General features: G+C 41.2%; 1 protein-coding gene and 1 long non-coding RNA gene across 3 annotated transcripts in view; one reads left to right on the top strand and one right to left on the bottom strand.

Annotated features, from left to right (window-relative positions):
- Positions 1–27286, top strand: part of GRK3 (G protein-coupled receptor kinase 3) — a 415982-nt gene that overhangs the window by 265050 nt on the left and 123646 nt on the right. For both annotated transcript variants that reach the window (XM_077461358.1, XM_077461359.1), the window contains exons 4-5: positions 11595–11696; positions 19519–19593. In XM_077461358.1, coding sequence (XP_077317484.1) covers positions 11595–11696; positions 19519–19593 — 177 coding nt within the window. The remainder of the gene's footprint in view (positions 1–11594; positions 11697–19518; positions 19594–27286) is intronic.
- On the bottom strand, positions 1836–4281 carry LOC143939954 (uncharacterized). Its single transcript, XR_013263764.1, has 2 exons — positions 4046–4281; positions 1836–2298 (listed from the first exon to the last, which is right to left on the bottom strand). It is a non-coding gene; the product is annotated as an uncharacterized LOC143939954 (long non-coding RNA).

A 27286-nucleotide genomic window follows, 5' to 3' on the forward strand; every position in this document is an offset into this window, starting at 1 on the left:
CATGCACTGTAATCTTTTGTTTGTTCTGTCTGTATGGTCTTATGGCTGCACCATCTTTAATGCATTTTTTTAGGGTGTGCCCCCTGAATCTTTGTTTAACACTGAAGAAATGACACTTTTCTACAGTGTAAAGTAGTGAGTGTACAGCTTGTATAACAGTGTAAATTGTCTGCCCCCCAAAATAACTCAACACACAGCTATTAATGTCTAAACCTATGGCAACAAAAGTGAGTACACCCCTATGTGAAAATGTTCAATTAGCCAGTTTCCCTTCCCTCATGTGACTTGTTAGTGTTACAAGGTCTCGGGTGTGAATGGGGAGCAGGTGTGCTAAATTTGGTGTTAGTGCTCTTAGTGGTCACTTGAAGTTCAACATAGCACCTCATGGCAAGGAACTCTCTGGGGATCTGAAAAAAAATAATTGTTGCTCTACATAAAGATGGTCTAGGCTAAAAGAAGATTGCCAAGACCCTAAAACTGAGCTGCAGCATGGTGGCCAAGACCATGCATCGTTTTACCAAGACAGGTTCCACTCAGAACAGGCCTCACCATGTTCGACCAAAGAAGTTGAGTGCACAGGCTCAGCGTCATATCCAAAGGTTGTCTTTGGGAAATAGACATATTAGTGCGGCCAGCATTGCTGCAGAAGTTGAAGGGGTGGGGGGTCAGCCTGTCAGTGCTCAGACCTTATGTCGAACACTGCATCAAATTGGTCTGCATGGTTGTTGTCCCAGTAGGAAGCCTCTTCTAAAGATGATGCACAAGAAAGCCTGCAAACAGTTTGCTGAAGACAAGCAGACTAAGGATGTGGATTATTGTAACCATGTCCTGTGGTCTGATGAGACCAAGATAAACTTATTTGGTTCAGATGGTGTCAAGCATGTGTGACAGCAACCGTTGAAGAGTACAAAGACTAGTGTGTCTTGCCTACAGTCAAGCAAGGTGGTGGGAGTGTCATGATCTGGGGCTGCATGAGTGCTGCCGCCACTGGGGAGCTACAGTTCATTGAGGGAACCATGAATGCCAACATGTACTGTGAAATACTGAAGCATTGCATGATCCCCTCCCTTCAAAGACTGGGCCACAGGGCAGTATTCCAACATAACAACCCCAAACACACCTCCAAGATGACCACTGTCTTGCTAAAGAAGCAGAGGGTAAAGGGGATGGACTGGCCAAGCATGTCTCCAGACCTAAACCCTATTGAGCATCTGTGGGACATCCTCAAATGGAAGGTGGAGGAGCGCAAGGTCTCTAACATCCACCAGGTGTAGAAGAGGACTCCAGTTGCAACCTGTGAATCTCTGGTGAAATCCATGCCCAAGAGAGTTAAGGCAGTGCTGGAAAATAATGGTGGCCACACAAAATATTGACACTTTGGGCCCAATTTGGGCATTTTCGCTTAGGGGTGTACTGACTTTTGTTGACGGTGGATTAGACATTAAAGGCTGTGTGTTGAGTTATTTTGAGGGGACAGCAAAGTTACACTGTTATACAAGCTGCACACTCATGCAGCAAAGTGTCATTTCTGCAGTGTTGTCACATGAATATATAGATTTAAAATATTTACAAAAATGTGAGTGTGGGTGTACTCACATTTTTGTGAGATACTGTGTGTGTGTGTGTGTGTGTGTGTGTGTGTGTGTGTGTGTGTGTGTGTGTGTGTATATATATATATATATATATATATATATATATATAATATAGTTGTGGATTAATTACAGCTTCTCCTATAAGCAAATAATACCATGCGCTAATAATTACAATCTTAGCTCTCTTGTATAATGCCGGGAAGGCACGCTTGTTTATCGCCAAGTGACACAAAAATGCTGGTATCACGTTAAGCTTAGCAAAATCATGTCTACCATGATATGCTGCTTTTATTTATACTGTAAACATGAATAACAAAAGAAGGTGGTGGCTTCAGAATCAGCCAATCAGACGTGTATTCTTTCAAAAGAACCAATCACATACATGTATATATTCAAATAGAATTCCAGTAGTGACATGTGCAGATTTCCTCGATGAATCTTGATCTTCTACTTACACCTGGAAATGAATCAGTCCTTACAGTCCATATGAGTTCATAACACAGCTTGACATGTAGACTCTGTTCTTCAGGAGGGATGACTTAGAGGTGGACATGAAAGCCGGTCGGTTCCTCTGTGTCTTAAATGTGGTTTGGGCTTCGGGGTTTCTCGTCTCAGCAAGTAAGATGTGGTCATCTGCTCGGGCTCTGTTCACTCGTCCAATCAGACAACAGTAGCACCTCATCACGGCATATAGAACCATGATCCGCTGAAAAATAAAAATAAATCCCCAAAGATTGTTAGACCCTTAAAAGGAGTCAAACCTTCACTAGTTATAGCTTTACTTTTGCCTTGCAGGGATCCTTCCTTATCCATATGGTCCTGAACATTGTCACTAATATCCCAGATCCAGGTACACCAATCTTTACCTACGAATTCACAGAAACCCCTCTTGGATGCAAACAGATAATCATGGGCCATCTTTTAGGGTTTTGACCTGCCTATGTTCCTGTGGGATCTTCCTTGTGGCTTCAACAGTTTAATTGAACATCCCATCCACAATGAGTGAGAAATTGTTCAGTGGTTTCATAAGCTCAAGCTCCCACCCTGTACAAGCAGGAAACCATGCCCAGAACTGGTCGGGGTTGGTGAACAATGCCCTTCTAGCTGTCCCTGCCATTCTTACCTTCTCTCACGCCATCAGGTCCTCACGATCGGCTGCAACATAAGATTCTGGGACGGGTTTCACCAGGACACATGAACCTCTTGCATTATGTGGAGTTACCTTATAAGCTGTAGACCCATATAAGTACCAAACTAAAGTTGAAGTACACTTGCACAAAATATAACAAATTTTCCCTTCTAGAAATGTATTGTTAAGTTCTATTGACAAGTGTCTGTTTGGAGTTTACTAGTTTTCCAAAACTCCTCATACCAATATGAACATCATATATAGCATGTACCACTGTCATCGCTGGGGTACTGAAGCTCGGTGGAGATTTAGCGTAGACCCAGGAATTGGTCCCGTACGCTTTCTTAGCTAGGTGAAGAATACACTAAGCTAAAAATATAAATAAACAAATATACTCCTCATCATTTGATGTAGTTGAGCAGCTCTTTGCAGTGGCTGGCATGGATCCAGTTGTCTCGTCCATCAAGCTTCTTTACAATGACCCAGGCCCTTAGTTGGAAAGAATGTAAACTGGTTATTGTGTCAGGGTCCAGGAGGGACTTGGGAACCCTGTGGTGGCCTTTTTTGAAGTTCATGTTACAGTGACGGCATCTACCCCATCGGCTGAGAATGTCGGCGATGGCTGCTGAGGAAAGTACAACCCTGTTTTCGGTTGACCTCCAAACAAACCTCATATGGCGATAACCCAGACATGTGGCAACTCAAAAGCTTTCAAAATTACTTCAATACAAACCATCTGTATCTTGAGTTAGTTAAACAATCTACACAACTCATGCAACCTACTTGTCCCATACATAGGTAATTACAATTCATACATTTCTATTTCTCATATACATCACAAACTTATTACACAACATACAGTTACTTATCAGCCTGCTCAGTCATACACAACATACAGTTACTTATCAGCCTGCTCAGTCATACACCACATTCACTTTAGGTATGTATTAAATGGGACCTATAGAACAGTGGTCATCAACCCTGTCCTCAGGGCCCATGAACAGGCCAGGTTTTATGCATTACCTTGGGGAGATGCAGACTAGAATGCTGCAATCACTGAGTAGCAAATGATATCACCTGTGATGTATTTCAGTTATCTTGCAAACTGAGGACAGGGTTGATGACCACTGCTATAGAGGATTTAAATATAGGCACTCTCCCAATTAATAGACCTACTTCCAATGACAAAAATATTATCTACAAAGTCCTGCCATTATACAGAAAGAGACAAAAAAAAAAGGATATTTTGCCTAACAGAACTTAGAGAAATTGAAATCCCGAACACAGAAAAATGTTCGAAAAACTTGAAGTATGGTTGTCTTACCATAGGCCGGCCTTTGCTGATCTGGTTCTAGATCCTCCTTCCCCCTCGAGGTCCGCTGGATAAGAAAGTTCTGTTGGCTCTGAAATCTCTGGCCCGCCATCTGTTGTGGATTAATTAAAGCTTCTCCTATAAGCAAATAATTCCATATGCTAATAAGCACAATCATAGCTCTCTTGTATAATGTCGGGAAAGCGTGCTTGTTTATCTCAAAGTAACACAGACAGACCCTGGTATCATGTTGAGCTTAGCAAAATCCTGTCTACCATGATATGCTGCTTTTATTTATACTGTAAACATGAATAACAAAAGAAGGTGGCTTCAGAATCAGCCAATCAGACACTTGTATTCTATCAAATGAAGCAATCACACACATGTATATATTCAAATAGAATGCAAGTAGTGACATGTGCAGATGGTTGTGTGCAGAGCCATGTGACAAGCTTCTTGTGAGACACAAAGTGTCTCACAATTTGAACACTACTTACATGGCTCTGAACACGATCGGGTGCACATTCCCACTGCTACCAATGATGCGTGCCGTACTCTATCATGGCTCAGTGGGCCGTGATTTTTGTATGGTTATGCTATGGTTCCCATGTACGCAGATATGTTTGCTAGGAGTGTTAATTCAGTCCCCATGTGGTGGCCAGTCTCTTGGTGAGGCATAAACGAACATCCCAAAATAAGCAAACAGATCTGCAGTGTCCATGGGAAGGTTTCCGCAGCCAATGGTCTTCCACCAATGTCTATATGTGAGCGTATTACTGCAAAACTGACACTGGGGAACACCTGACAACATACATTAATAAAAATGTCCACAACTATAACTATATATATATATATATATATATATATATATATATATATATATTATGGAGAGAGAGTGAGAGAGATTGCTTTGCATTATGAGCCATGTCTACATCAAAAATGTGTGTGCAAAAGCCATGCTACTGTTGGTAATTGTGACCTACTGTGTGGAATGTGCACAATAATTGAGAATGCCTGTTAGTTTCTCCCTGTAGGGTAATTATTGTGTATAATGTGGTATACTGGCTTTCACTTCCAAACATGCCAAAATAGTTTTATTTGAAATACCATTGTAACGTGCAGGCTTTTCCTTCAATTTACTAGGAATTTTGAATGTGAGGTGACTATCCTGAGGTTACATTTGACTTTGTTTCACTTGTAGGTCATTATAAACTATGCACTGCCGTTTTAATATATTCGTTAGACAAGGATAAGCCAAACTGTTATTTCTACTGAACTTACACTTTTTCTGTGAATGCGAGTAGCAAGCAGTCTTTCTAGTACCTATTTCCAGATGTACTTGACCCTTGTATCTGGACCATGAAGTATACAGGCATGCATTTCTCTTGGCTATTGGAAATTTGATTAATCTGGCATATCATCTACTGTACTTTATTAAACCCGAGCTGCTTTGAGCTTCCATATACATAACAGAAGAATGATTAGCAAGTTCATTTGTGTCTAGCTGATTATAATGTTGCTTGGTATTAATAAGGCCTGCAAAGCTTTGTGTCAGGTAGGATATTGCCTATAATCTTCTGCTTGTCCATTAGAGGTAATTATTATGCACAGATCTTCTTCCATCATAATGAACTCGCATTCATTTCGGAAATTTAGAAATCTGTGAATGGCTGAATCCACATCAGTACAGCCAGACGTTACATAATCTAAATACATATGTACTGCCTGAAGCCATATACGGTAGATGGCTTCTGATCTGAAAGTAGTTGGGAAAAGTACGTTGGTGAACAGCTACACGTTTCATTGGATTATATGAAATCTTTAGAAATGCTCCTGTTTTTTTAGTGTTTTAGTGAATGAACCATTTTCAATATTATTTTACAATAGAAAAGTAAGATTTCTCTGTATGTAACAAGAAGCAGTTTAACCCCTCCATTTTCTTTATGTCCTGTGTTTCTCTGCACAAGGCATTTAAAAATTTGTGAATCCCTGGGAAGAAGATTGCAAAACAAACTCACATTAATCAGGGCCGATCCTAGGGTCACAGGTGCCTGGGTGCAGAAATATTTCTGGCGCCCCCTCATGGGCGTGGTTATCTTACTAACCCCTCCCCTTTTCTGAAATGGGCACAGTGGCAGCGTTTGATGGGCACAGTGGCTGCTTTTAATGGGCACAGTGGCTGCTTTTAGGTGGAACACAGTGGCTGCGTTTGAGGTGCACAGTGGCTACATTTGATGGGCACAATGGCAGCATTTGGGCACACTGTCAGCTTTTAATGGGCACAGTGGCAGCGTTTGATGGGCACAGTGGCTGCATTTGATGGGCACAATGGCTGCGTTTGATGGGCACAGTGGCTGCGTTTGAGCACAGTGGCTGCTTTTAGGCTGGGCACAGTGGCAGCTTTTGATGGGGACAGTGGCAGCTTTTGATGGGCACAGTGGCTGCGTTTGGGAACAGTGGCAGAATTTGGGCACAGTGGCAGCTTTTTATAGGCACAGTGGGCAGTTGGGCACAGTGGCACTGCGTTTGGGCACTGGCACTGTGTTTGATTGGCACAGTGACACTGCGTTTGGGCATAGTGGCACTGCGTTTGATGGGCACAGCTGCATTTGATGGGCACAGTGGCTGCTTTTAATGGTCACAGTAGCTGCTTTTAGGCAGGGCACAGTAGCTGTGTTTGATGGGCACAGTGTCAGCGTTTGGGCACAGTGACTGCGTTTGATGGGCACGGTGGCTGCCTTTGAAGGGCACAGTGGCGTTTGGGCACAATGGCTGCTTTTAATGGGCACAACAACTTACTCCAAGTTCCTTGACCGGCCTGGTGCAGTGCAGGAACAGTGAGGCGCTCACTGTGACTTACAGCAAGGCAGGCAGCTGCAGCTGAGCAGCGTTCTCTCTTCAGGAGTACTTCAGATGAGGCACGCTTCCAGTCCGCTCCACTCCCTCTGAGCCACGCTTTCTGAATAACATGGCAGAGGTGGGCAGAACTTGTTCACTAGCCGCAGAGGCAACATGCAAAGAATACTTGGGCGGCAGGCGGCACGCTCTGAATGCTGGGCCGGCCGCGGCCTTCCCTGTCTGATGGGCGGCCGGCGATTCTAGCAAGTGAAGTGAGCAACCAGTGAAATCAGCTTTGGTGCCCCTCTTCTAGAGGCAGATTACAGCACTGAGGCGTGGTGCACCCTGTGTACCCACCCAGGATCGGCCCTGACATTAGTGGTCCCTCAACATGGCCAGAAATGCAACAGATTGTGCAAAAAAAAAAAAAAATACTTGTATTGTGAAATTAAATATAAAGTAACTAAATGGTCAGAGGCCTAGGCATTTTTGGAGCTTGTTTTTAATCGAGCCTTCTACACCTTATCTGTCTAACCCACTGGATTGGCATAACAAAATAAGAGAAGGAAACGTAACAGCATTAGTCTTGCAATATATGCCTGTGGAATGCCTAGGCAATTTCTAAATCAAGAAGTTCTAGGTTCTGGACATCCATTTTTTTCAGATTTTTTCTGATTTGAGATGCATTACATTGAACGTATACTTCTCAAACATTACATGTTTATTCATTTCCAGTATCCAGTCTCTAAGGGTTGGAAAATTAGACAAACAGGAAGCTGCCAACTTGAGTGCCACAAAAAATGATCTTGCAATAGATAATACCTGGTTATAGTTCAGGTTGTTGGAGTTTGCATACCCCAATAGGCATAGGACAGGGTCTAAAGTCAACGCAGAGCCGTATACAGTATCTAACACCTCCTGCCAATAATGACATCTCCAAAACGGATGTAATAAAAGGAGCCAAGAGATTGATCAAATCTTGCACATTAAGAGTTATCTCTATGGCCTACTTTATGCAAAAATTCAGGGGCACAATAGACCCTATACAGAATGAAAAGCTGGGCCACCCTATGATTTGGACACAATGAAACTATCTGTACAGCTTTAGATTTTAAGTTAAAGCGGGAGTCCACTGGGACTCCGCGTTTTTTTTTTTTTTTAAAAGCCAGCAGCTACAAATACTGCAGCTGCTGACTTTTAAAATAGTGACACTTACCTGTCCAGCGCGCCCGCGATGTCGGCACCCGAAGCCGATCTCTAGGTCGCCTGTCGGGTCCTGCCGCCGCCATCTTGGGTATGGGAATCAGGAAATGGAGCCTTTCGGCTTCATTTCCCGGTTCCCTACTGCGCATGCGCAAATCGCGCTGCGCAATAAGGACGCTCCCCGCTGCCTCTGGGATCTGTGTGTTTCCCAGCAGGCAGCGGGGCACTTGCGGGAAGGGGCGGGCACTTGCGGAAAGGGGCGAAAGTTACGCCCCTTTCCGCAGAGAGCTATCCCGGAAGTGGGTGCAGTTACCTGGATTATCCAGGTAACTGCACCCCCCTCCCCCCGAAAGGTGCCGTTTGTGGCACCAGAGGGGGGGAGGGTTCCGATGAGCGGAAGGTCCACTTTAGGGTGGACCTCCGCTTTAACTTTGTGGTCATCAGGGGTTAGCTCAGGTGTGTTCGGAGACTAATTCAAACCCAACTGAGCTATCTTGCCGAGAAGCTGTTACTGCACACTGCCAATCATAACATTCACAAATCCACAGCCGCATGTATACACACCCTCTATATACATGTGGCTGCACGGCAGGGAATGCCTTGGCCGCTTATGATTGGCGGTGTGCAGTGACAACTTCCTGGCAGAATAGATTAGGTGTATTCAGACCAAGATCCAAACACACCTGAGCTCATTCCTAGTTGTCATCAAGGAAATCCCAGTATGAGCTTGACAGTAAAAGATACTTAAAGGAAATGTGCTGAAAGAAATATATAGGCTGCCATTACTGACCCCCCCCCCCCCCCCCCCCCTCAGCAAATTCTGGCTTTCCAGCTGTGATGCTTATCTGATGGCCTCAAAACTTTCTGAGCTACTGACTTAAACAAATAGGCCATGAGTTCAGACTTTAGGCTAACTTGGTTTTCCTAAATCCAGGACCCTGTATTCACTATAGCTGGTCTCCCATAGTACACAGACCATGGAAATGCAAATATTTTAGTAAATATAAACCGCTAAATACCTTTTCTTATCAACAGTATATAGCAGTCTTGTGACTTCAATCAGTGCCTGGTTAAAACGTATAGGAGGTGTTTTTATACTGCATTGGCTGTCCTATCAGGATGCAGGACCCCTGACCCTCTGGACAGTGCTGATTGGCCCTGTGGCGATCATATGCACTCTCCCAAGAAAAAAAGACCATAGCAATACACACCAAACTGAGTATATGCAGACTGACTCCACTAACTCTTATCCAGACATGTTTTGGGGGCAATTCAAGAAGGAGAGGATCAGAGAAGACAGGATCAAACAGCCTTTTTACATAATGCAGAGCATTAACGCCTTAGGTTCCACAGTGAGTAGAACAAGCATGCTTTACTGCATATACAGACTGATTTTACTGTTGTGGGTTTAGTAACACTTTCTGCATACATACTGGGTCAATTAGTAACAAGTCAGCAATCGTAGCACAACTTTTTTTTTGTTCAGTATATGTTGCCTTTATTATTATCAATCTATAGACATAACATTTTGTTGGCTTGGCTGATTCATTGGAGGGATGGTGCTTGAGGCTGGAAGTTTACAAATTGTGTCTCAGAGATGCATTGTCAGTTTGTGGTACATGGAGTTCAGAGTTTGAAAAGCAGGGCTTTGAGATTAAGAAATGGGGTATTGAGCTGACTGTGATTGTTATAATTGGCACTAGATCTGTGAAAGCATCCGCGTCAGAAATAAGAGATCTGGGGACTGGAATATTCCCAGGCTTCTCGGCCTTAATGTATTGCATTGATACAGTAGCTGTGTAATTTCTGAGGTACTTACCTTAATGCCTGTAGCCGCAAATAGCTTATATCTTCATTCACTATAATTGTCCGTATTTGGATATTAAAATATCGTTTTCAGGTTTTCTTCATTCATTGTATGATTCTGAACTTATCACTACTTAGCTTGGCCTACTTGATAGCTTATTTACTTAGGGTTGCTGAGTACATGTCCATAAACGGGCTCTTTGCCAACTAAGAAATATCACTGTTGACCTCCTCTGATAGTATGCAGCTTGTTTATAGTCTTTTATTTTTTTTCTTACTTTAGAGGCTGACAAACATCTGCTTGAATGTTAAATAATTCAGTACAAAATATTTGGCGAAGTGAGGTTCACCTAGGAGGAGATATGGTTCTCACAAAAGGACATCTATTGTTTCCAGCATGTTATGGAAGTCAACTAGAGACATCAGGTGTCCATATGGTTACTATATGGCTGTTGTGGATGGCAAGATGTATTGAATCTTGGGCCAGTACTGCCAGGAACACGGGCCTAGTTTTCCTATGTATGGACAGCTAACATGGATCATATTTAATACCATGATATAGCCTATATTTAAAGAGTAAATGGGAGTACTTTAACTGGACTCTGTAATATAAACATTAGTAAGCATGTATATGTTTGGCTGCAATGGGTTTCTGCATGTTCTCACTTTTTGAGCATTCTCATTTTTATATTATTCAATTATTTATATTGGTTATATAATTTAAAGGTTGTAGACCCACCAGTGCAGCAAAAGGCTTTCACTGTAAAATATTTACATCCCACAGCTCACTAGTGGTACATACCTGAGATGAGTGACCTCAGTGACCAGTAGTGAAGGATAAGAGATGAGGGGATGGGCCCAAATACAGTTTCAGAAAATTAAGTCACCATTTTTGTAACAGGGCTGCCAAGACATTCCACAAGGTTTGCAAGACTTCTAAATGTTCTAATGCAACGTAATATACGTTGCCTACTTTGATTTAGACACAGAATTGAATTTCTTGAACAGTGAACTTAAAAAAAAAGTTAAAGGTTAGTTTGATGCAATACATGCTCATGGTTTAGATATAATTTGTAATTACGTGTGCACTGAGTCTACCATATTTTCTGATTTATGCAGGCTCTTCTTTATGCTTTGCCTTGCTGCACAGTGGTTCTGCTGTACTGCTTCTTCTGATAATGCAAGGCTACGACATGGGTGACTCATTGAAAACGGAGTACTCCCTTTGTAGCTAATAATGTCAACGTCTGTTAGGAGTGATGAGCCACATAACTTAGTATTTAATCTGCATATGTTTAATACGGTAACAAAAATGCATATGAGTGAGCTTGTGAAAATGTGAAACATATCAAAAATTAATTTAAAATAAACATTGCAATATGATCTCAAAGCATGTACTTGTTGAAAATGTACTACACTTAAAGGACTCATTGTCTTGGCCTTTTGAAGGTCAATGGACTCAAGCAGCCAAGCCCCATAAAAAAAAAGTGCAATGCAATATTAAGGCCACATCTATTCCTGTATACTGGCTACGGCTTTGCTTACCCCCTCTGCTGGAAAGAGTGCTAGAAAGCCATAAGGCAAACATCCCAAAAATAACACCAGCATTAGATGTACTCCTGCATCTAAGCTTATGTCTGTGAGGCCTTATCCAAGTAAGGTACTTTGTATTCCTGAATAACAAAGATTATACATTACCTTTCTGCTTTTTCAGATAAAAGAGTATGAGAAATTGGATTCAGAAGAGGACCGCCTTTGTAGAAGTCGACAGATTTATGACACATACATTATGAAAGAGCTATTATCTTGTTCACATGTAAGTATTAGCATCTATCTACCTATCTTGTCTGTCTATGCATGCCTACCTGCCACTGTTTATATCTCTTTTCTGGCTACATCTGTTTGCGGACAATTCACAAAAGGATATTGCATGAGATAATTGGGTCATGTTACACATTTAACCCACATATCTCATGTGATTATGGAAAAGGTCAATTCACTACAGGTTAACGCCGACGGGTGCTGGTTCCTCAACAGCCAGCAACTCTAAGCTGAACTGTCACATTTAGCAGGGGTAGGCATACCACTGCTAAATGTTTCAGTACCTGCTGCAGCCCATCTGTGGTAACATAAAGTGCAAATATGTTAAATATCGCAAAATAAAAAAAATTAACTCATGCAGTATAATTTAATTTAATTTAAGTTTAATGTGTGTTTTTTTGTGAATTGCACATTCATGAGTTAAATTCCACATTAGTTATTTTAACTCCAATAATCATGCGGTATTTACAATGGATATAAAAAGTCTATGCACCCCCATTAAACTGTCAGGTTTTTTGTGATGTAAAAAAATGAGACAAAGATAAATAATTTCAGAACTTTTTCCATCTTTAATGTGAGCTAATAACTGTACAACTCAATTAATAAAAACAGAAATATTTTAGGGGGTGGGAGTATAAATAAGAAACTAAAATAATGTGCACACCCTCTTATAACTGGATTTAGAATTAAGCAATCACATATATTGTATAACTGTGGCAGGTGGGCTCCCCTTGTTGAATTGCCGTAGCTGTATGTTGGGTGCTTTAAAAGCGGGTACCCGGCAGCTGTGATGTCCACTTGGCACCCGCAATCGCTCCCGAGAGAGACAGAATGGGGATCTGTCAATGTAAATAGACACATCTCCATTCTGTTAGGAGAGAGTAGACAGATCTGCTGTTCATACTGATTAATGAACAGCAATCGGTCTCCATCTCCAGGCAGTCCCATCCCTCCACATTTAGAAACACTCCCTAGGTCACACATTTAACCCCTTGAGTGCCCCCTAGTGTTAACCCCGTCCTCGCCAGTGACATTTATGCAGTAATCAGTGACTATTTTTAGCTCTGATCTCTGTATAAATGTCAGTGGCCCGCTGCAATATCGCAGCCCTGCTAAAAAATCACTGATCACCGCCATTATTAGTGTAGCACTGAGCTTTGAACAAAACAGTCTCTCAGTAGGGAATAGAGGGTATAGGTAGAAAAGCTCGGGTACTCTTGGAACTGCTGACACTTGAATGTCTCTCTCTATGCAATCCAGGGAAGAGCCATTCGCAACTGGATATTACAACTATCGGATAAATCCCCCTTTTGTGAATTTAGCAACCGACAGGTGATTCGAATAAAGCAAAGTCTCTGCCACAGACTTGGTTGTAGAACTTATAATCAAAAGTCTCTCTCACAGACTTGGTTGTAACTGAAGGATGAAATTAGAGAACTCTCATACAGTACCAGTACCTCGCAGCTGGTCCGGTGCCACCATACGAACGTGGATTCACCTGGTGTCCTTTCCAGCTTAGCTTCCAGGCTCTTGCTGAGCAGCCAGCCTTGTGCGTGGCCCTCTTCTGAAATGTCCTCCGCTGGTTGCGTTCTCAGTTGCTGGGCCTCTCCAAAACTGAAACGGCACCGGACCACCTTGGAACCCTCCTTCCAGTTACTGCACCTCAGGCTAGCCGGCCCCGAGACTCGGAAATGGATGGATCCGCACCCCAGGCCACGAGGGCCTCTGAGGGCTGGTCAGGAGGACCAGGACCATGGAGTCAGAACATACTTCTGGACCGGAACCTCGAACAACGTGACATCCGCATCTTAAGTACCCTCTCTCAGAAGATACAGCAAGACCGACACTCCCACTGGGCTGGCTCCGAGAGAAAGTAACCTTAAAGCACCAAACCAGACTGTGTTTCCATGCCTACCAAAGGAGACAGCGCCCCCTATGGTCAGGCCGAACACCCCTTAGTCCAGTCAGACTAAGGCGTGGTCAAAATTTGGAATAATAATACCCAAACCAAACTGCAGTTTAGGTGTAACTTTAAATTTCAAAAACACATAGCACGTGCTCTTCAGGAGCCGGCGCTACACTAGTAAAAAAAAATTAATAAAAATGCCATAAATCTATCCCTTATTTTGTTGACGCTATAGCTTTTGCTCAAACCAATCAATACTGTATACGCTTATTACGATTTTTTTTCTTACCAAAAATATGTATAAGAATACATATTGTCCTAAACTGCGTAAGACTTTTTTTTTTTTTTTTTGGATAATTATTGTAGCAAAAAATATTGTTTTTTTTTTTTTTTCCCAAAATTGTCAGTCTTTTTTTGTTTATAGCGCAAAAAATAAAAAAACAGAGGTGATCAAATATCGGCAAAAAAGACACCTCTATTTGTGGAAAAAAAGGGACATCAGTTTTGTTTTGAGTACAGTGTCGCACAACCGCGCAATTGTCCGTTAAAACAACGCAGTGCTGTATCGCAAAAAAATGGCCTGGTCATTAAGAGAGAAAATCCTTCCATTTCTTAAGTGGTTAAATGGGAGTCATTACACACCAGCCATCGTTTAACCACTTGAGGATCTGGCCTATTTTTTAGACTCAGTGTTTACAAGGTAAAATTATTTTATTTATTTGTTTGCTAGAAAATTTGTTAGAACATAATATAAATATATATTATAATTATTTATTTTTCAGACACCCTAGAGCATAAAATGGCGGTCGTTGCAATTATTTTTATATTGTGAAAGATAATGTTATGCCGAGTAAATTGACACCTAACATTTCATGCTTCAAAAGCATGCGCTCGTGGCATGGCAACAAACTTTTACCCTTAAAAATCTGCATAGGCTTAAATTAATTATTTTTTTATATATATATATATATATATATATATATATATATATATATATATATATATATATAAATGTTTACAGGTTACCAGTTTTGAGTTACAGAGGGGGTCTAGTGCTAGAATTATTGCTAACAATCGCGGTGATACCTCACGTGCGGTTTGAACACCGTTTTCATATGCAGGCGCAACTTACATATGTTTTCGCTTCTGCGCGCAAGCTCGGGGGGACAAGGGCACTTTAAATTTTTTAAAACAGTTTTTCCTATTTATTTTACTTTTTTTTTTCTATTTTTACACTGTCCTTTAAAAAAAAATGGGGTCACTTTTATTCCTATTACAAGGAATGTAAACATCCCTTGTAATAGAAAAAAAGCATGAAAGGACTTCTTAAATGTGAGATCTGGGGTCAAAAATAAAAAATAAAATGTCTGTCTTTTTTTTACAAAAAAATTCCCCTTTAAGATCATTGGGCAGAAGTGACGTTTGATGTTCCATCCAATGGTGTGGAGCCGAGTGGGGCATCCAACCTGTAAGGGTAGAGGATCCGATCGTCTCTGCCCCTACCGACGGCCCCGGTAGGTGGCGTAGACGACCGTAGCATGGCGGGAGGGGCCTCTCCGATCTTGTAGCAAATCCACCGATGAGACAAATTTTATCTGAAAGCGGACTGTCCGCTCTTTAAGAGGATAACCGGGTTATGGCAGATATCTGCTGTCAGAACAATGGTATTCCTCTTCAAACAGCCAGTGTACAACTGCGGTGGGCGGTCCTTAAGTAGTTAAAGTACCTCTGATTAACCCCAAATAAAATTCAGCTGTTCTAGTAGATCTTTCCTTACATTTTCTTAGTCCCATCCTACAGCAAAAGCCATGATCCGCAGAGAGCTTCCAAAACAGAGGGATCTCATTTTTAAAAGGTATCAGACAGGAGAAGGGTACAAAAGAATTTCCAAGGCATTAGATATACCATGGAACACAGTGATGACAGTCATCATTAAGTGGAGAAAATTGGCACATTACCAAGAACTGGACGGTCCTCCAAAACTGATGAAAAGACAAGAAGAAAACTGATCAGGGAGGCTGCCAAGAAGTCTACAGCAACATTAAAGGAGCTGCAGGAATATCTGGCAAGTACTGGCTGTGTGGTACGTGACAACAATCTCCCGTATTCTTCATATGTCTGGGCTATGGGGTAGAGTGGCAAGAAGAAAGCCTTTTCTTATGAAGAAAAACATCTAAGCTTGGCTAAATTTTCATGTGGGAAAATATGTTATGGTCTGATAAAACCAAGGTTAAACTTTTTGGCCATCATTTCAAAAGATATGTTTGAGGCAAAAACAATACTGCACATCACCAAAAGAACATCATACCCACAGTGAAGCATGGTGGTGGCAGCATCATGCTTTGGGGCTGTTTTTCTTCAGCTGGAATGGAGCCTTAGTCAAGGTAGAGGGAATTATGAACAGTTCCAAATACCAGTCAATATTGGAGAAAAACCTTCAGGATTCTGCTGGAAGCTGAACATGAAGAGGAACTTCATCTTTTTAGCATGACAACGACCCAAAGCATACATCCAAATCAACAAAGGAATGGCTTCACCAGAAGATTAAAGCTTTGGAATGGCCCAGCCAGAGCCCAGACCTGAATCCGATTGAAAATCTGTGGGGTAAAGAGTGGGCAAATATTGCAAAGTCAAGATGTGCCATGCTGATAGACTGAATTCTGTAATAAAATCAAAAAGTGCTTCAACAAAGTATTAGTTTAAGGCTGTGCACACTTTAGCAACCGTATTATTATTTATTTATTTTTTAACTTCCCTCCACCTAAAAGATTTCAGTTTGTTGTTCAACTGAGTTGTACAGATTATAGGTCACATTAAAGGTGGAAAAAGTTCTGAAATGATTTATCTTTGTCTATTTTTTTTTTTTTTTACATCACAGAAATATGAAATTTTAACAGGGGTGTGTAGACTTTTTGTATCCACTGTAACTCTTAGCCCTTGTACACACTATCAGAGATTCCGACAACCAAATCCATGTCCGAAATTGTTGTATACACACGGTTGTACAAAGTAGTCAGAAAATCCAACATGATGACGTTATTTCGTTACAACGGGACTACGTTCACACTAGTAGCCAATAGCTTGGTGTAGGAATTTGATCTGAGCATGCGGGGCACTTTGTCCGATCGGAATTCTCTACACATGATCAGAGTATGTCCGATCGGAGCATTTTGTCTGAAAATTTTACCAACAAGTTGGAAAACTTGGTCTGTCGGATACTCCGACGGAAACAGTCCGATGTAGACCACACACAGTCGGAATATCTGACAAAACGGTCCGATCGGACACATTCCGTCGGAATCTCCGACCGTGTGTACAAGGCCTTAGTGAATTGACCCCTTTGTCCCTTATACTCACCAAATCCTTCCATTCTCTGGAAAACAGCACTCCCCTGCGGTCCAGCGGTGGACTTTTCCTGGTCTATGGACCTTGCTCTGGGAGTGATGACATTAGGAACAGCCCACTATTCAAGACTGTTGGAGCATGGGGATGCTGGACCAGTCTTGTTCTGGGAGGATCAGGTAAATATTTATCCGCTCTCCTCTCCCCTAGAAAAAAGGAACAGTTCACATGTGCACTGAGGGCACATATATATATGTATATATAATATATGTATTTATGTATATATAGTGGGAAGCTGCACTCTTCTACCTTTTAGAATTGCTTTAGATAAGAACAACAGCAGGGAGCAATCTGAGTGTAGTATAGTAACAGATTTATTGTGGTGAAAAGACAAATGGCAACAGTTAAAATCAGGTTCATCAAATAGTAAGGGCTGCCGATGGACAGTCTCACAACAACAGGGAATCTCAGAGCAGGATACAAACATTGAATGGATGGATACACCTGCAGGACCAAGAGAACATGGGGAGGGGGCAAAAAACAAAGTGCAGCATAAAATGTACTGAAAAACATTAGTAAAATAGCAACTTGCATGGTAAGAAGAAATTGTGCTTTTTGTATGCAATCTGTGAGCGTTTGGCTCATGCATCTGGGATGGGGAGCCTCTTCCTACATCTTGGAGCCTGGAAAGTAAAGTTTTGTCACTTTCTCATCTTATGCCGCGTACACGCAATCAAACAATCCGGTGGAAAAGTCTGGCAAACTCAAGTTCGCCAGACAATCCCCCCGTGTGTAGCCTCCGGCGGACTTTTTTTACCCAAAAGTACGGCGGACTTAGAAACTAGTTTTTCACTCCAATCTTACTGCCGGACTCGCATTTCGGCGGACAATCCGGCCGTGTGTGTGCCAGTCCGCCGTACTTTTGAAATGAACGGACTTTTCCCACCCGGAGAAAAGTCCGCTCATTTTGAGGGCGTCTCCAGGTAGCAGGGGCCAGCGAAGGAGGCGTTGCTGGCCCCGCCACCTGGTATGGACTTAAAGGGGAATCCCTATGCCGAAAAATCGGCGTGGGGGTCCCCCCCTAGGTCCACATCAGACCCTTATCCGAGCACGCTACCCGGCCAGCCAGGAAAGGGGGTCGAGCGGCATCCTCTGGGACTGTGACATCGTAATAGGCGGGGACATCATCCGGTGATGTCCCTATATAAGTCTCTGCGTGCCGCGTCGCTGCCATTGTGAGCGGAGGATGCGACGAGGCAACATCTGAAGAGAAGAACAGAAGACGGTGACAGCGGCGCCTGTAAAAGAGCTAGAAGAAGGCGCGGTGGCCCGGCAAGAAGAACCGAAGAGGGGGGCAAGACCCCCGAAGAGGGGGACAAGACCCCCGAAGTCGGAAGAAGGCGGTGGCGAAGAAGAAAGCCGGGCTCCTCCGCTAGCAAAAGAGCTAGCAGAAGATAGGGGAGTCTGGCGAGGAGACCCCCGAAGACGGACAGAAGACCCCCGGAGCTGTGCAATAAAATATTTTAACCCCTGTGTGTTGTGTTTTTTTTAACTTTTTTTTACAGGTGAATGGGTAGGGGTACATTGTACCCCATATTCATTCACATAGGGTGGGGGGCCGGTATCCAGGGGCCCCCTTATTAAAGAGGGCTCCCGGATTTTGATAAGCCCCCCGCCCGCAGACCCCGACAACCAACGGCCAGGGTTGTCGGGAAGAGGCCCCTGTCCTCATCAACATGGGGACAAGGTGCTTTGGGGTGGGGGGGCCACGTGGCCCCCCCTTCCCCAAGGCACCCCCCATGTTGAGGGCACGCGGCCTGGCATGGCTCAGGAGGGGGGCGCTCACTCGTCCCTACCCCCTTTCCTGGCCGACCGGGTAGCGTGCTCGGATAAGGGTCTGATGTGGACCTAGGGGAGACCCCCACACCGATTTTTCAGCGTAGGGGTTCCCCTTTAAGTCCATACCAGGTGACAGGGCCAGCGAAGCCTCCTTCACTGGCCCTGGCTACCTGGAGACGTGCTCAAAATGAGCGGACTTTCCTCCGCGTGTGTGGGCGAGTCCGTTCATTTCAAAAGTACGGCGGATAGTCTGGCGGACTTAGTACGCTGTATTAGTCCACTGAAAAAGTGCCATGTGTGGGCAAGTAGCTCGTTCGGAAAGTCCGGCGGGAAGTCCGTCAGACTCAGTCTGCTGGATAGTTGGCTACGTGTATACGTGGCATAAGCTGTCATCTAGCCTGATGTCCGGACTTTCCAGGCTGCAAATGGTTATGTGATGTTTGTTGCAGGAAGGGTCAGCCCATATGAACTCTGATTCTCTCCATCAGAAGTCCCTTGACAAAACGCCCCTGATGTTGGTAGTGTGACCTGCACTGTAGAGAACCTGGAGAAGCATTTTCTTTGAGAAGGCCTTTCATACCCAATGCTTACTTAATCAAAACTGTTACCATAGTTAAACATTTGAGTATAAGATGTCTAGAGATGTGCAAATGCAGTTAAATATATTTTATATACATTACCTGTTTCTTGAATTCTGGGAAATTACTTTGGTTTTGTTTTAAATCCTTAGCCTTTTTCGAAGCAAGCTGTAGACCATGTTCAGGCCCACCTCGCAAAGAAACAAGTGCCCCCTACTCTATTTCAGGTAAGAAATGGAAAGTCTCAGGCACATTGTTACAACCCCAATTCCAAAAAAGTTGGGAAACTGTTGGGATCAGACTAGAATGGGACAACATTCCTCTCCCAAAAGTTCAGCAAATTGTTTAGTTCCCAGACATTTAACAAGTGTTGTTAAAATAAGAGGGGATGCTATACTGTGGTAAACATGACCCTGTACCTTTTTGAGATGTGTGGCTGCAATGAATTTCAAAATTACTTTATATTCTTCTTAAAATGACACATTTAAACATTTTGATATTTTTTTCTATTGTGAATAAAATATGGGTTTATAAGATTTGCAAATCATTGCATTCTGTTTTTATGTAGATTTCAGACCGCATCTCAACTTTTTTTTGGAATTGGGGTTGTATATTGAACAGCTGCTGGATATATTAATGCTGTTTGAGATTTTATTAAATTCTTAATTTAAAAAAGGAAAAAAAAAAAACATTTAAAATGTACCGCATAGAAAATGATAGTTAGTATCTGGTTACTGTACAAAATTGCTCCACAATTCTTCTAGTTGTCGTCATAAATATCATGTTACATGTAAAAGAAATGGCTTACTGCGTGTGACATAAAGTCTCGTACAACAATGTCAAAGGAAATCATGTGGGTTGTTTATAGCGTACATTATTCCTTTATTTTTATCAGATATTTTATACACACCTCATACGTTCTTTGTGTATTTGGATTTATTTACAGGTGTAGGTTTTCTTGTGTATGCATTCTGTTTATCAGTATAAAGTTTACTTTGCCTAGTACATTTTAACAACATGCAATTAAATTGTGTTTCTGATTCACCGACCTTAAACAAGGATTCAAATTAGGAATTTTAAAGTCAGTCTGATTTTATTGGCTGCGTGTTCCAGGTCAGTAACTAAGAAAATACTGAAGTCATGGGATCCTATGGCAGCCCCAAAATTCTCTCTAAACAGGTCTGCTTTAAAGCCATGCTATGGTTGATTATAACATTTTAGAAACATATGATTTGGATTGGCCATTATAATAATTGTTCAGGTAAAGTACATCATGTGAAGTTGTAACTCTTAGCAGGCAAGTACTAACCAGCACTCTTTTGATACTTACACTGCTCTTAGTTGTCAGTAAGCATGTGTGTCTGCTGGTGTTCCTCAATTTACTTGGGTAATATATTTGCTTAACTATTACGTGCACGCTTTTTCACAATTCGATTTTCTACAGAGCAAAGTAATAAGAGTGAGCAGAGAGGTTGTATTGTGTGTGACCTTCCTGGAGACTCGTGTCACATTCCTTATATTGCCGTTGAGAGCTTCACATCTATTTGCCAGTTCTCTTTCCTTCTGCCATAAAGCTTACATATACATTGCTGTAGATCAGTTTCTGAACTTCTGAGGGCCACTAAAGTATGTGTATTTTTTATTAGTAGTGCCACAACCCCTTGAAGGTTCTTGACGTGGCAATAACAGAGATGCATCTGTCCAATCTCTCCTGTAATAATCTGCCCACGGACAGAGGCTATATTGTTCTTTTACAGAATCCAGGATACCTCTAGTAATTGCCTGATTAGACCGTAATCATGGGTCGTTCTATAGCTGTATAAAAAAAATGGTGCAGAAACCACATACATTTTTAGATGTAGCTGAAAATCAAGTCGATTTTAATGGAAAATTTTGGTTTTCCAGTATTACAAGCATACAGTGTTAAACCATTGCAGTGATATTAAAGCCTTGTTTTTTTTTTGTTTGTTTTTGTTTTTTTCTAAAAACAACAAAAATGGTATACATATCTGCTCTTTGGATTTGCACAGAACAGCAACTGGATCCTCTTATCAGGTCACTGGCTTATCCCTTCTGCTGGGTATCCCCACAGCAAACAGCTTGCTCTGGGGGCACCCAAGCAGGCGTGCTCCCGGCCCGCGGCTCTGTGTGTTCATTCACACATGGAGCTATGGCTCAGCCCCACCGCCTCCATCTCTTGATTGGCTCACTGGCTGTGATTGATAGCAGAGGGAGCCTGCTGAAAACCAATCCAGGAGTGGGAGTCCCAGAAGACGCAAGGCTCTCGTGCACATTGCTGGATCGACAGGGGTAAGTAGTAGGGGGTTCAGGGGGGCTGCTGCTCACAGAAGGTTTTTTACCTTCATGCATAGAATGCATGAAGGTAAAAAATGTTATTCTTTTACAACCACTTTAGGATGCCAGTAGCGCCTTCAGTGTCTGTATCATGGTAAGTTCCCTGGTGTTCATGAATCATAATGTTATCAGGTACTGGCATGTACTGGCCTGGCTAGTCTTAAAGCTGCGGCTAAAACAATAGTTATTAAACCTGTATCACCTTTCTAGAACCCCAATTCCAAAAATGTTGGGCCCTGTGTAAAATCTATTTAAAAACAGAATGCAGGGATTTGCAAATCTCATAAATCCATATTTTATTCACAGTAGAAAATAGAAAATATATCAAATGTTTAAACTGTGAAAATTTTAAGTTTTAGAAAACATTTAGGTGATTTTGAACTTGATGACAGCAACACATCTCAAAAAAGTTTGGACAGGGCAACAAAAAACTGGCAAAGTAAGTAGTTCTCACTAGGAAGAGATGGATGAAAAATTTGCAATTAATTAAGTTAATTGGCAACAAGTCAGAAAGATGATTGGGTATAAAAAGAGCATTTTAGAGAGTTAGAATATCTCAGAAGTAAAAAAATAATAATTCTGTGCGCAAGGGACAAGTCGGAAGCACAGTATTGGATGCCTGATATCTTTGTCCTGCTGAAATATCCAAGGTCTTTGCTAAAAAAAAGATGTCATCTGGTTGGGAACATATGCTGCTCTCAAACCTAGCTATATCTTTCAGCATCGATGGTGCCTTTCCAGATGTGCAATTTGCCCATTCCATACATACTAATGCACCCCCATACCATGAGAAATGCATGTTTTTGAACCAAATGCTGATAAGTCAGAAGGTCCCTCTCCTCTTTTCAATGACACCTGAACAGCTTTCCACTTTGCAACAGACCATTTTAAATGAGCTTTGACCCAGAGAAGACGGCAGCATTTCTGGGTCATGTTCAGATATGGCAGCTTCTCTGTATAATAGACCTTTGCATTGCATTTTTGGATGACACGGTGAACGTGTTCACAGACCTTGATTTTGGAATGTAATCCTGAGCCCATGCAGTAATGTCCATCCCATAATCATGCCTGTTTTTAATGCAGTGCTGTCTGAGGGCCCAAAGATCACAGGCATCCAATTTTGTGTTTTGGCCTTATCCTTTGCACAGAAATCTCTCCAGGTTCTTGGAATCTTTTATTGATATGATGTACTGTAGATGCAATTCTACATCGAGGAACGTTATTCTGAAATTGTTCAACAAATTTTAGATGCAGCTTTTCTCAGATTGGTGAACCTCTGCCCATCTTTACTTCTGAGACACGCTGATTCTCTAAGATTCACTTTTTGTACCCAATCATGGTACTGACCTGCTGCCAATTAACTTAACTAGTTGCAAAAGGTTTTTCCATCTCTTCCTTGTTCTTACCAATTTACCCTGTCCAAACATTTTTGAGATGTGTTGCTGCCATTAATTTCATAATGACCGATATTTTTTTTTCTAAAATGGTAAATTTTCTCAGTTTAAACATTTGATACATTTTATATTGTGAATAAAATGTGGGCTTATGAGATTTGCAAATTATTGCATTCTGTTTTTATGTAGACTTTACACAGCATCACATTTTTTTGGGGAATTTGGGTTGTATACTGATATATTCTGCCTATTCTGCAGTTGCTATATACAAGCTAAGCTGGAACTAGAACTGAAGAGTTTGATTATGATGCTATTTGTCAAGACAACACGCACAAAGTAACCATAGAACAGTGCAGGTTATGTTTTTTTTGAAACAAGATAGGGGGCGCTGAGTGATTATAATAAAAAAAAAAATATATATATATAATATATATATATATATATATATATATATATATATATATATATATATATATATATATATATATATATATATATATATATATATATATATATATAACATGTCATATACCATAAAATAAAGTGAATATGTGCACAATATTTCCTTATATTAAACAAATATCATACACAAAGTGAAGATATACATAAAGTGCAATGAGAAAAAAACATATAAACTGGTAGTGATGAAAAAAAAGTCCATATTTCCAGTCATGTGTCTTGATTAGTAGACCCACACCGAAAGCAAGAGGGAATATCTTCACCCCCTTTTTTCACATATATTTTTTCCTGAGCTATTTTTATGTAAACATCTACACATCAATCATTATACAGTTACTTTATACATCTCTGATGCCAGTATGTGTTCAGTTGTAAATGGCCCTTTAATAATAAATGAACATATACAGATGTTCAAAGAGACTGTGTTATGTAATTCACAAGTAACAATTTTTTGTTCCAAACTTTATAATATTTTCAAAGTTTTATGCATTTGTTACAGCATTACAGAAAATCATTGTCGTTTACAGCAATATGCAAATGTCATTTTATATGACAACACATTGTGCTGTAAGAATATATAAATAATAAAGCAGCACTAGTAAGAATATAAGATAATGTGTGTAAAATAAAAAAATAAAAAAATAAATCCAAATGTGCAGGTTATGCCAATAATCACAATACCTGATTTACTTAATCACATAAATCTATAATAATATGAAGATCCTTAGAATAGAAATCCAAATATTTGAACATAAATGTAAATGTAGTACAAAATACTAAAAGCACAGCAAACTGTTCATATAAGAAAATACAGGAGGTCCCTGGATTACAAACAAGATAGGGTCTCCAGGTTTGTTCTTAAGTTGAATCTTTTTGTAAGTCAGAACAGGTAAATTTTTTAAGTGTAGCTCCAGCCAAAAAACAAACAAACAATTTTTAAGCTTTTTGGATAGCATAGGGAAGGGTTGACACCCTTGTAACATTTGTTTTGCTGTCTGTGCCCCTGTTCAGATAATTTCACCTCACTTTCTGTCTCAATGACAGTTTGATTTTGAACATTTTGGGTTGTTGTGGAAACAAGACTTGGTGATAAAGCATCAGTGGAGACACCTTTTTCCCATGGTAACTCTTACAGGAGAGAATTTCCCTTCCAAGGGGTAGATTTTCCGCTTTCTTCCTGTTGTCTCCCTCCGTTTGTAAGTAGGAGTCGTTTGTAAGTCGGATGTTTGTAACTAGGGGACCGCCTGTAGTTCACAATTTGGGATTTACTTTTCAAACTCAATTAAATATATAAATTCAACTCAAAGTTTATATCAACGTACTCCACCCAAAACTGAATTTTCAATGGTGCTCCGCAGGAAAAATATTAAATTTTGCTGTGTCTATGCTGCCGTGTTCGTGTGATTCCCCCTTTTGGACAGCTCTCACTCACTTAATAAAGGTCAGCAGCACATGAGTAATTCTATATGGCGTAGCCAAACTCCTCTCCTTTTTCTCCCCCTCCACAATTCAAGTTTACTCCAATGTTATATATGAATAATACAATAAAATGGAGAAATACATTGTGTAAAACGAACCACTAAAAACTATTTATAAAACATAAAAAAAATATGCACTTACATTTTCAGATGCCCCTTATAAATCGGCACAATAACAGCAGCATACTCTCATAAGGAACTGCAGCTGCTCCATAGCGATCAAACTGGAGCCGGCATGCGTTCCACAGTGGTTTTGGTACCCGGACATGACGTCTGCAATGAGACATGCCCCAATTAGTTTCCTCAGGATTTACATCATCAGGAGGTGCCTGCTGGGAAACCTTGGGTCCTGCTATTCATGTAGATGTTACTTTAACACGTACCACTTACCTAATCATTGTTACTGACCAAGTACACCTTTTCATGGAAACTGTATTCCTGATTGCAGTGGCCTCTTTCAGCAGGATAATGCACCCTGCCACACTGCAAAAATGTTTCAAGAATTGTTTGAGGAACACAATGAGCTTGAGTGACTTTTTATCTGATCTCAATCCAATCGTGCATCTATTGGATGTGCTGAAAAAACAAGTGTGATCTATAAAGACCACACCTCACAGTTTAGAGGACAAAAAGGATCTGCTACTGAAACCTTGGTGCCAGATACCAAAGCATACCTTCAGAGGTTTAATGGAGTCCATGCCAGGATGGGTCTGGGCTGTTTTGGCAGCAAAAGGAGGGGGGGGCTGCTCAGTTTTAGGTAGGTGGTCATAATCTTATGACTAATTAGTGTATACTGATTTAGCTAGTGTTTTTATTTAGAGTAACTGTACTGTGTAAACTGCACCCAAAAAATGCAGGCAATGGCTAGTCACCAGTATTGCCTGTGGTCTCCCTGCAGCTGATCTGTTCTTCATTACTGACTTACCATGCTATGTTCTTCACTGTCTCTGCGTGTCACTGCTACCTGAGGAAGAGACTCGGTGGCCTTGAAACATCCTTGGTTTCTGTTGGTGGCATTAAAGGGTTCTTTTTGCTTGAACAAAGACAAGATATTAAACACTAACCCAGTTGGAAGAGAGCAGTAAGGCCTTGAATGAAGAGGAAGAGATTTTTAGTGGCCTCACAGCATCCTTGGTTTCTGTTGGTGGCATTAAAGTGTTCTTTCTGTTTGAACAAAGAAGAGGTATTAAAGACTACCCCAGTCGCAAAAGAGAGCTGCAAGGCCTTAAATGAACTCCATATACTACAGGCACTGACCAATGCTATAATTAGAAGAGCTCTTCAGCTTGGTGTATCATGTTTGTTTTCACCAACACTTGAGTGCTGACATTGTGTACATATTTTTGGCCTTTCTTTTTATCTTAACATGGTGTGCTGGTGATATCTTGAATTAGACATTTTCTGTAGCGTCAACATCTGTAATTTCAGCACAGCATCGTCCTATGACTGGATCTCATTGCTGTAAGGAGTGCACTGGACTCTGTAATTATTTGTCTGGAGCGAACCATCTTGGTAGATTCACGGTTTTGTTCCTCATGTTCAAACGTCTTGCAAGGTGAATCTAAATACATGCTTTTCACTGTTCTCACTACTGATATACAGCTATGATGCTGTATGTTTAGTGCCTTGGCACACATATACCTGTTTATATGGGGAGTCATGCTGCTATTTTGCAGGAGGAATCCCAGACAAAATGTAAATTTTTCAGTGTATTGCATAGCAACAGTTTACATTTCTAAACCATCCTTTTAACTTGGCAAGTCTTGGGTGTCCGCAGAACTTTTTTTGAGGGGTGGGAGGGCATAATTTTAAGGTTACCCATGCCCCGCCCCTTTTCAACGATGTCATGAAAATCTTTCCGCTGGAAAGATATGTGTGTTATATTAGAGATAATTCATCTTCACTTTGTATTGGAAGTTACCCAGGTCAGGCGTACCATGCCCATGCATCTGTTGTGGCCATATTGTGATCTTGATACTGTCACTGTATAGCTGTTTTCATTAAGATCAAAATATGTCCACAACAGATGTATTGCAATGTAAAAAGATGTACATTCTCTCTGGGCTATATGGTCATGGTATGCAACCACCCGAGTAACCTTGTGGACGCCCATGCTTTCCATCCAATACAAAGTGATAAGTGAAGATAAATAGTTTAATATCTCTTAAACTGTACACACACATATCTTTCCAGCAAATTGCAATTATTGCAGTTATAACTCAGTTCAGCTCTCC

The sequence above is a fragment of the Lithobates pipiens genome, unplaced genomic scaffold (assembly GCF_037356315.1).
Source record: "Lithobates pipiens isolate NorthernLeopardFrog02 unplaced genomic scaffold, aLitPip1_a1.2 Scaffold_3, whole genome shotgun sequence".
Taxonomy (NCBI): domain Eukaryota; kingdom Metazoa; phylum Chordata; class Amphibia; order Anura; family Ranidae; genus Lithobates; species Lithobates pipiens.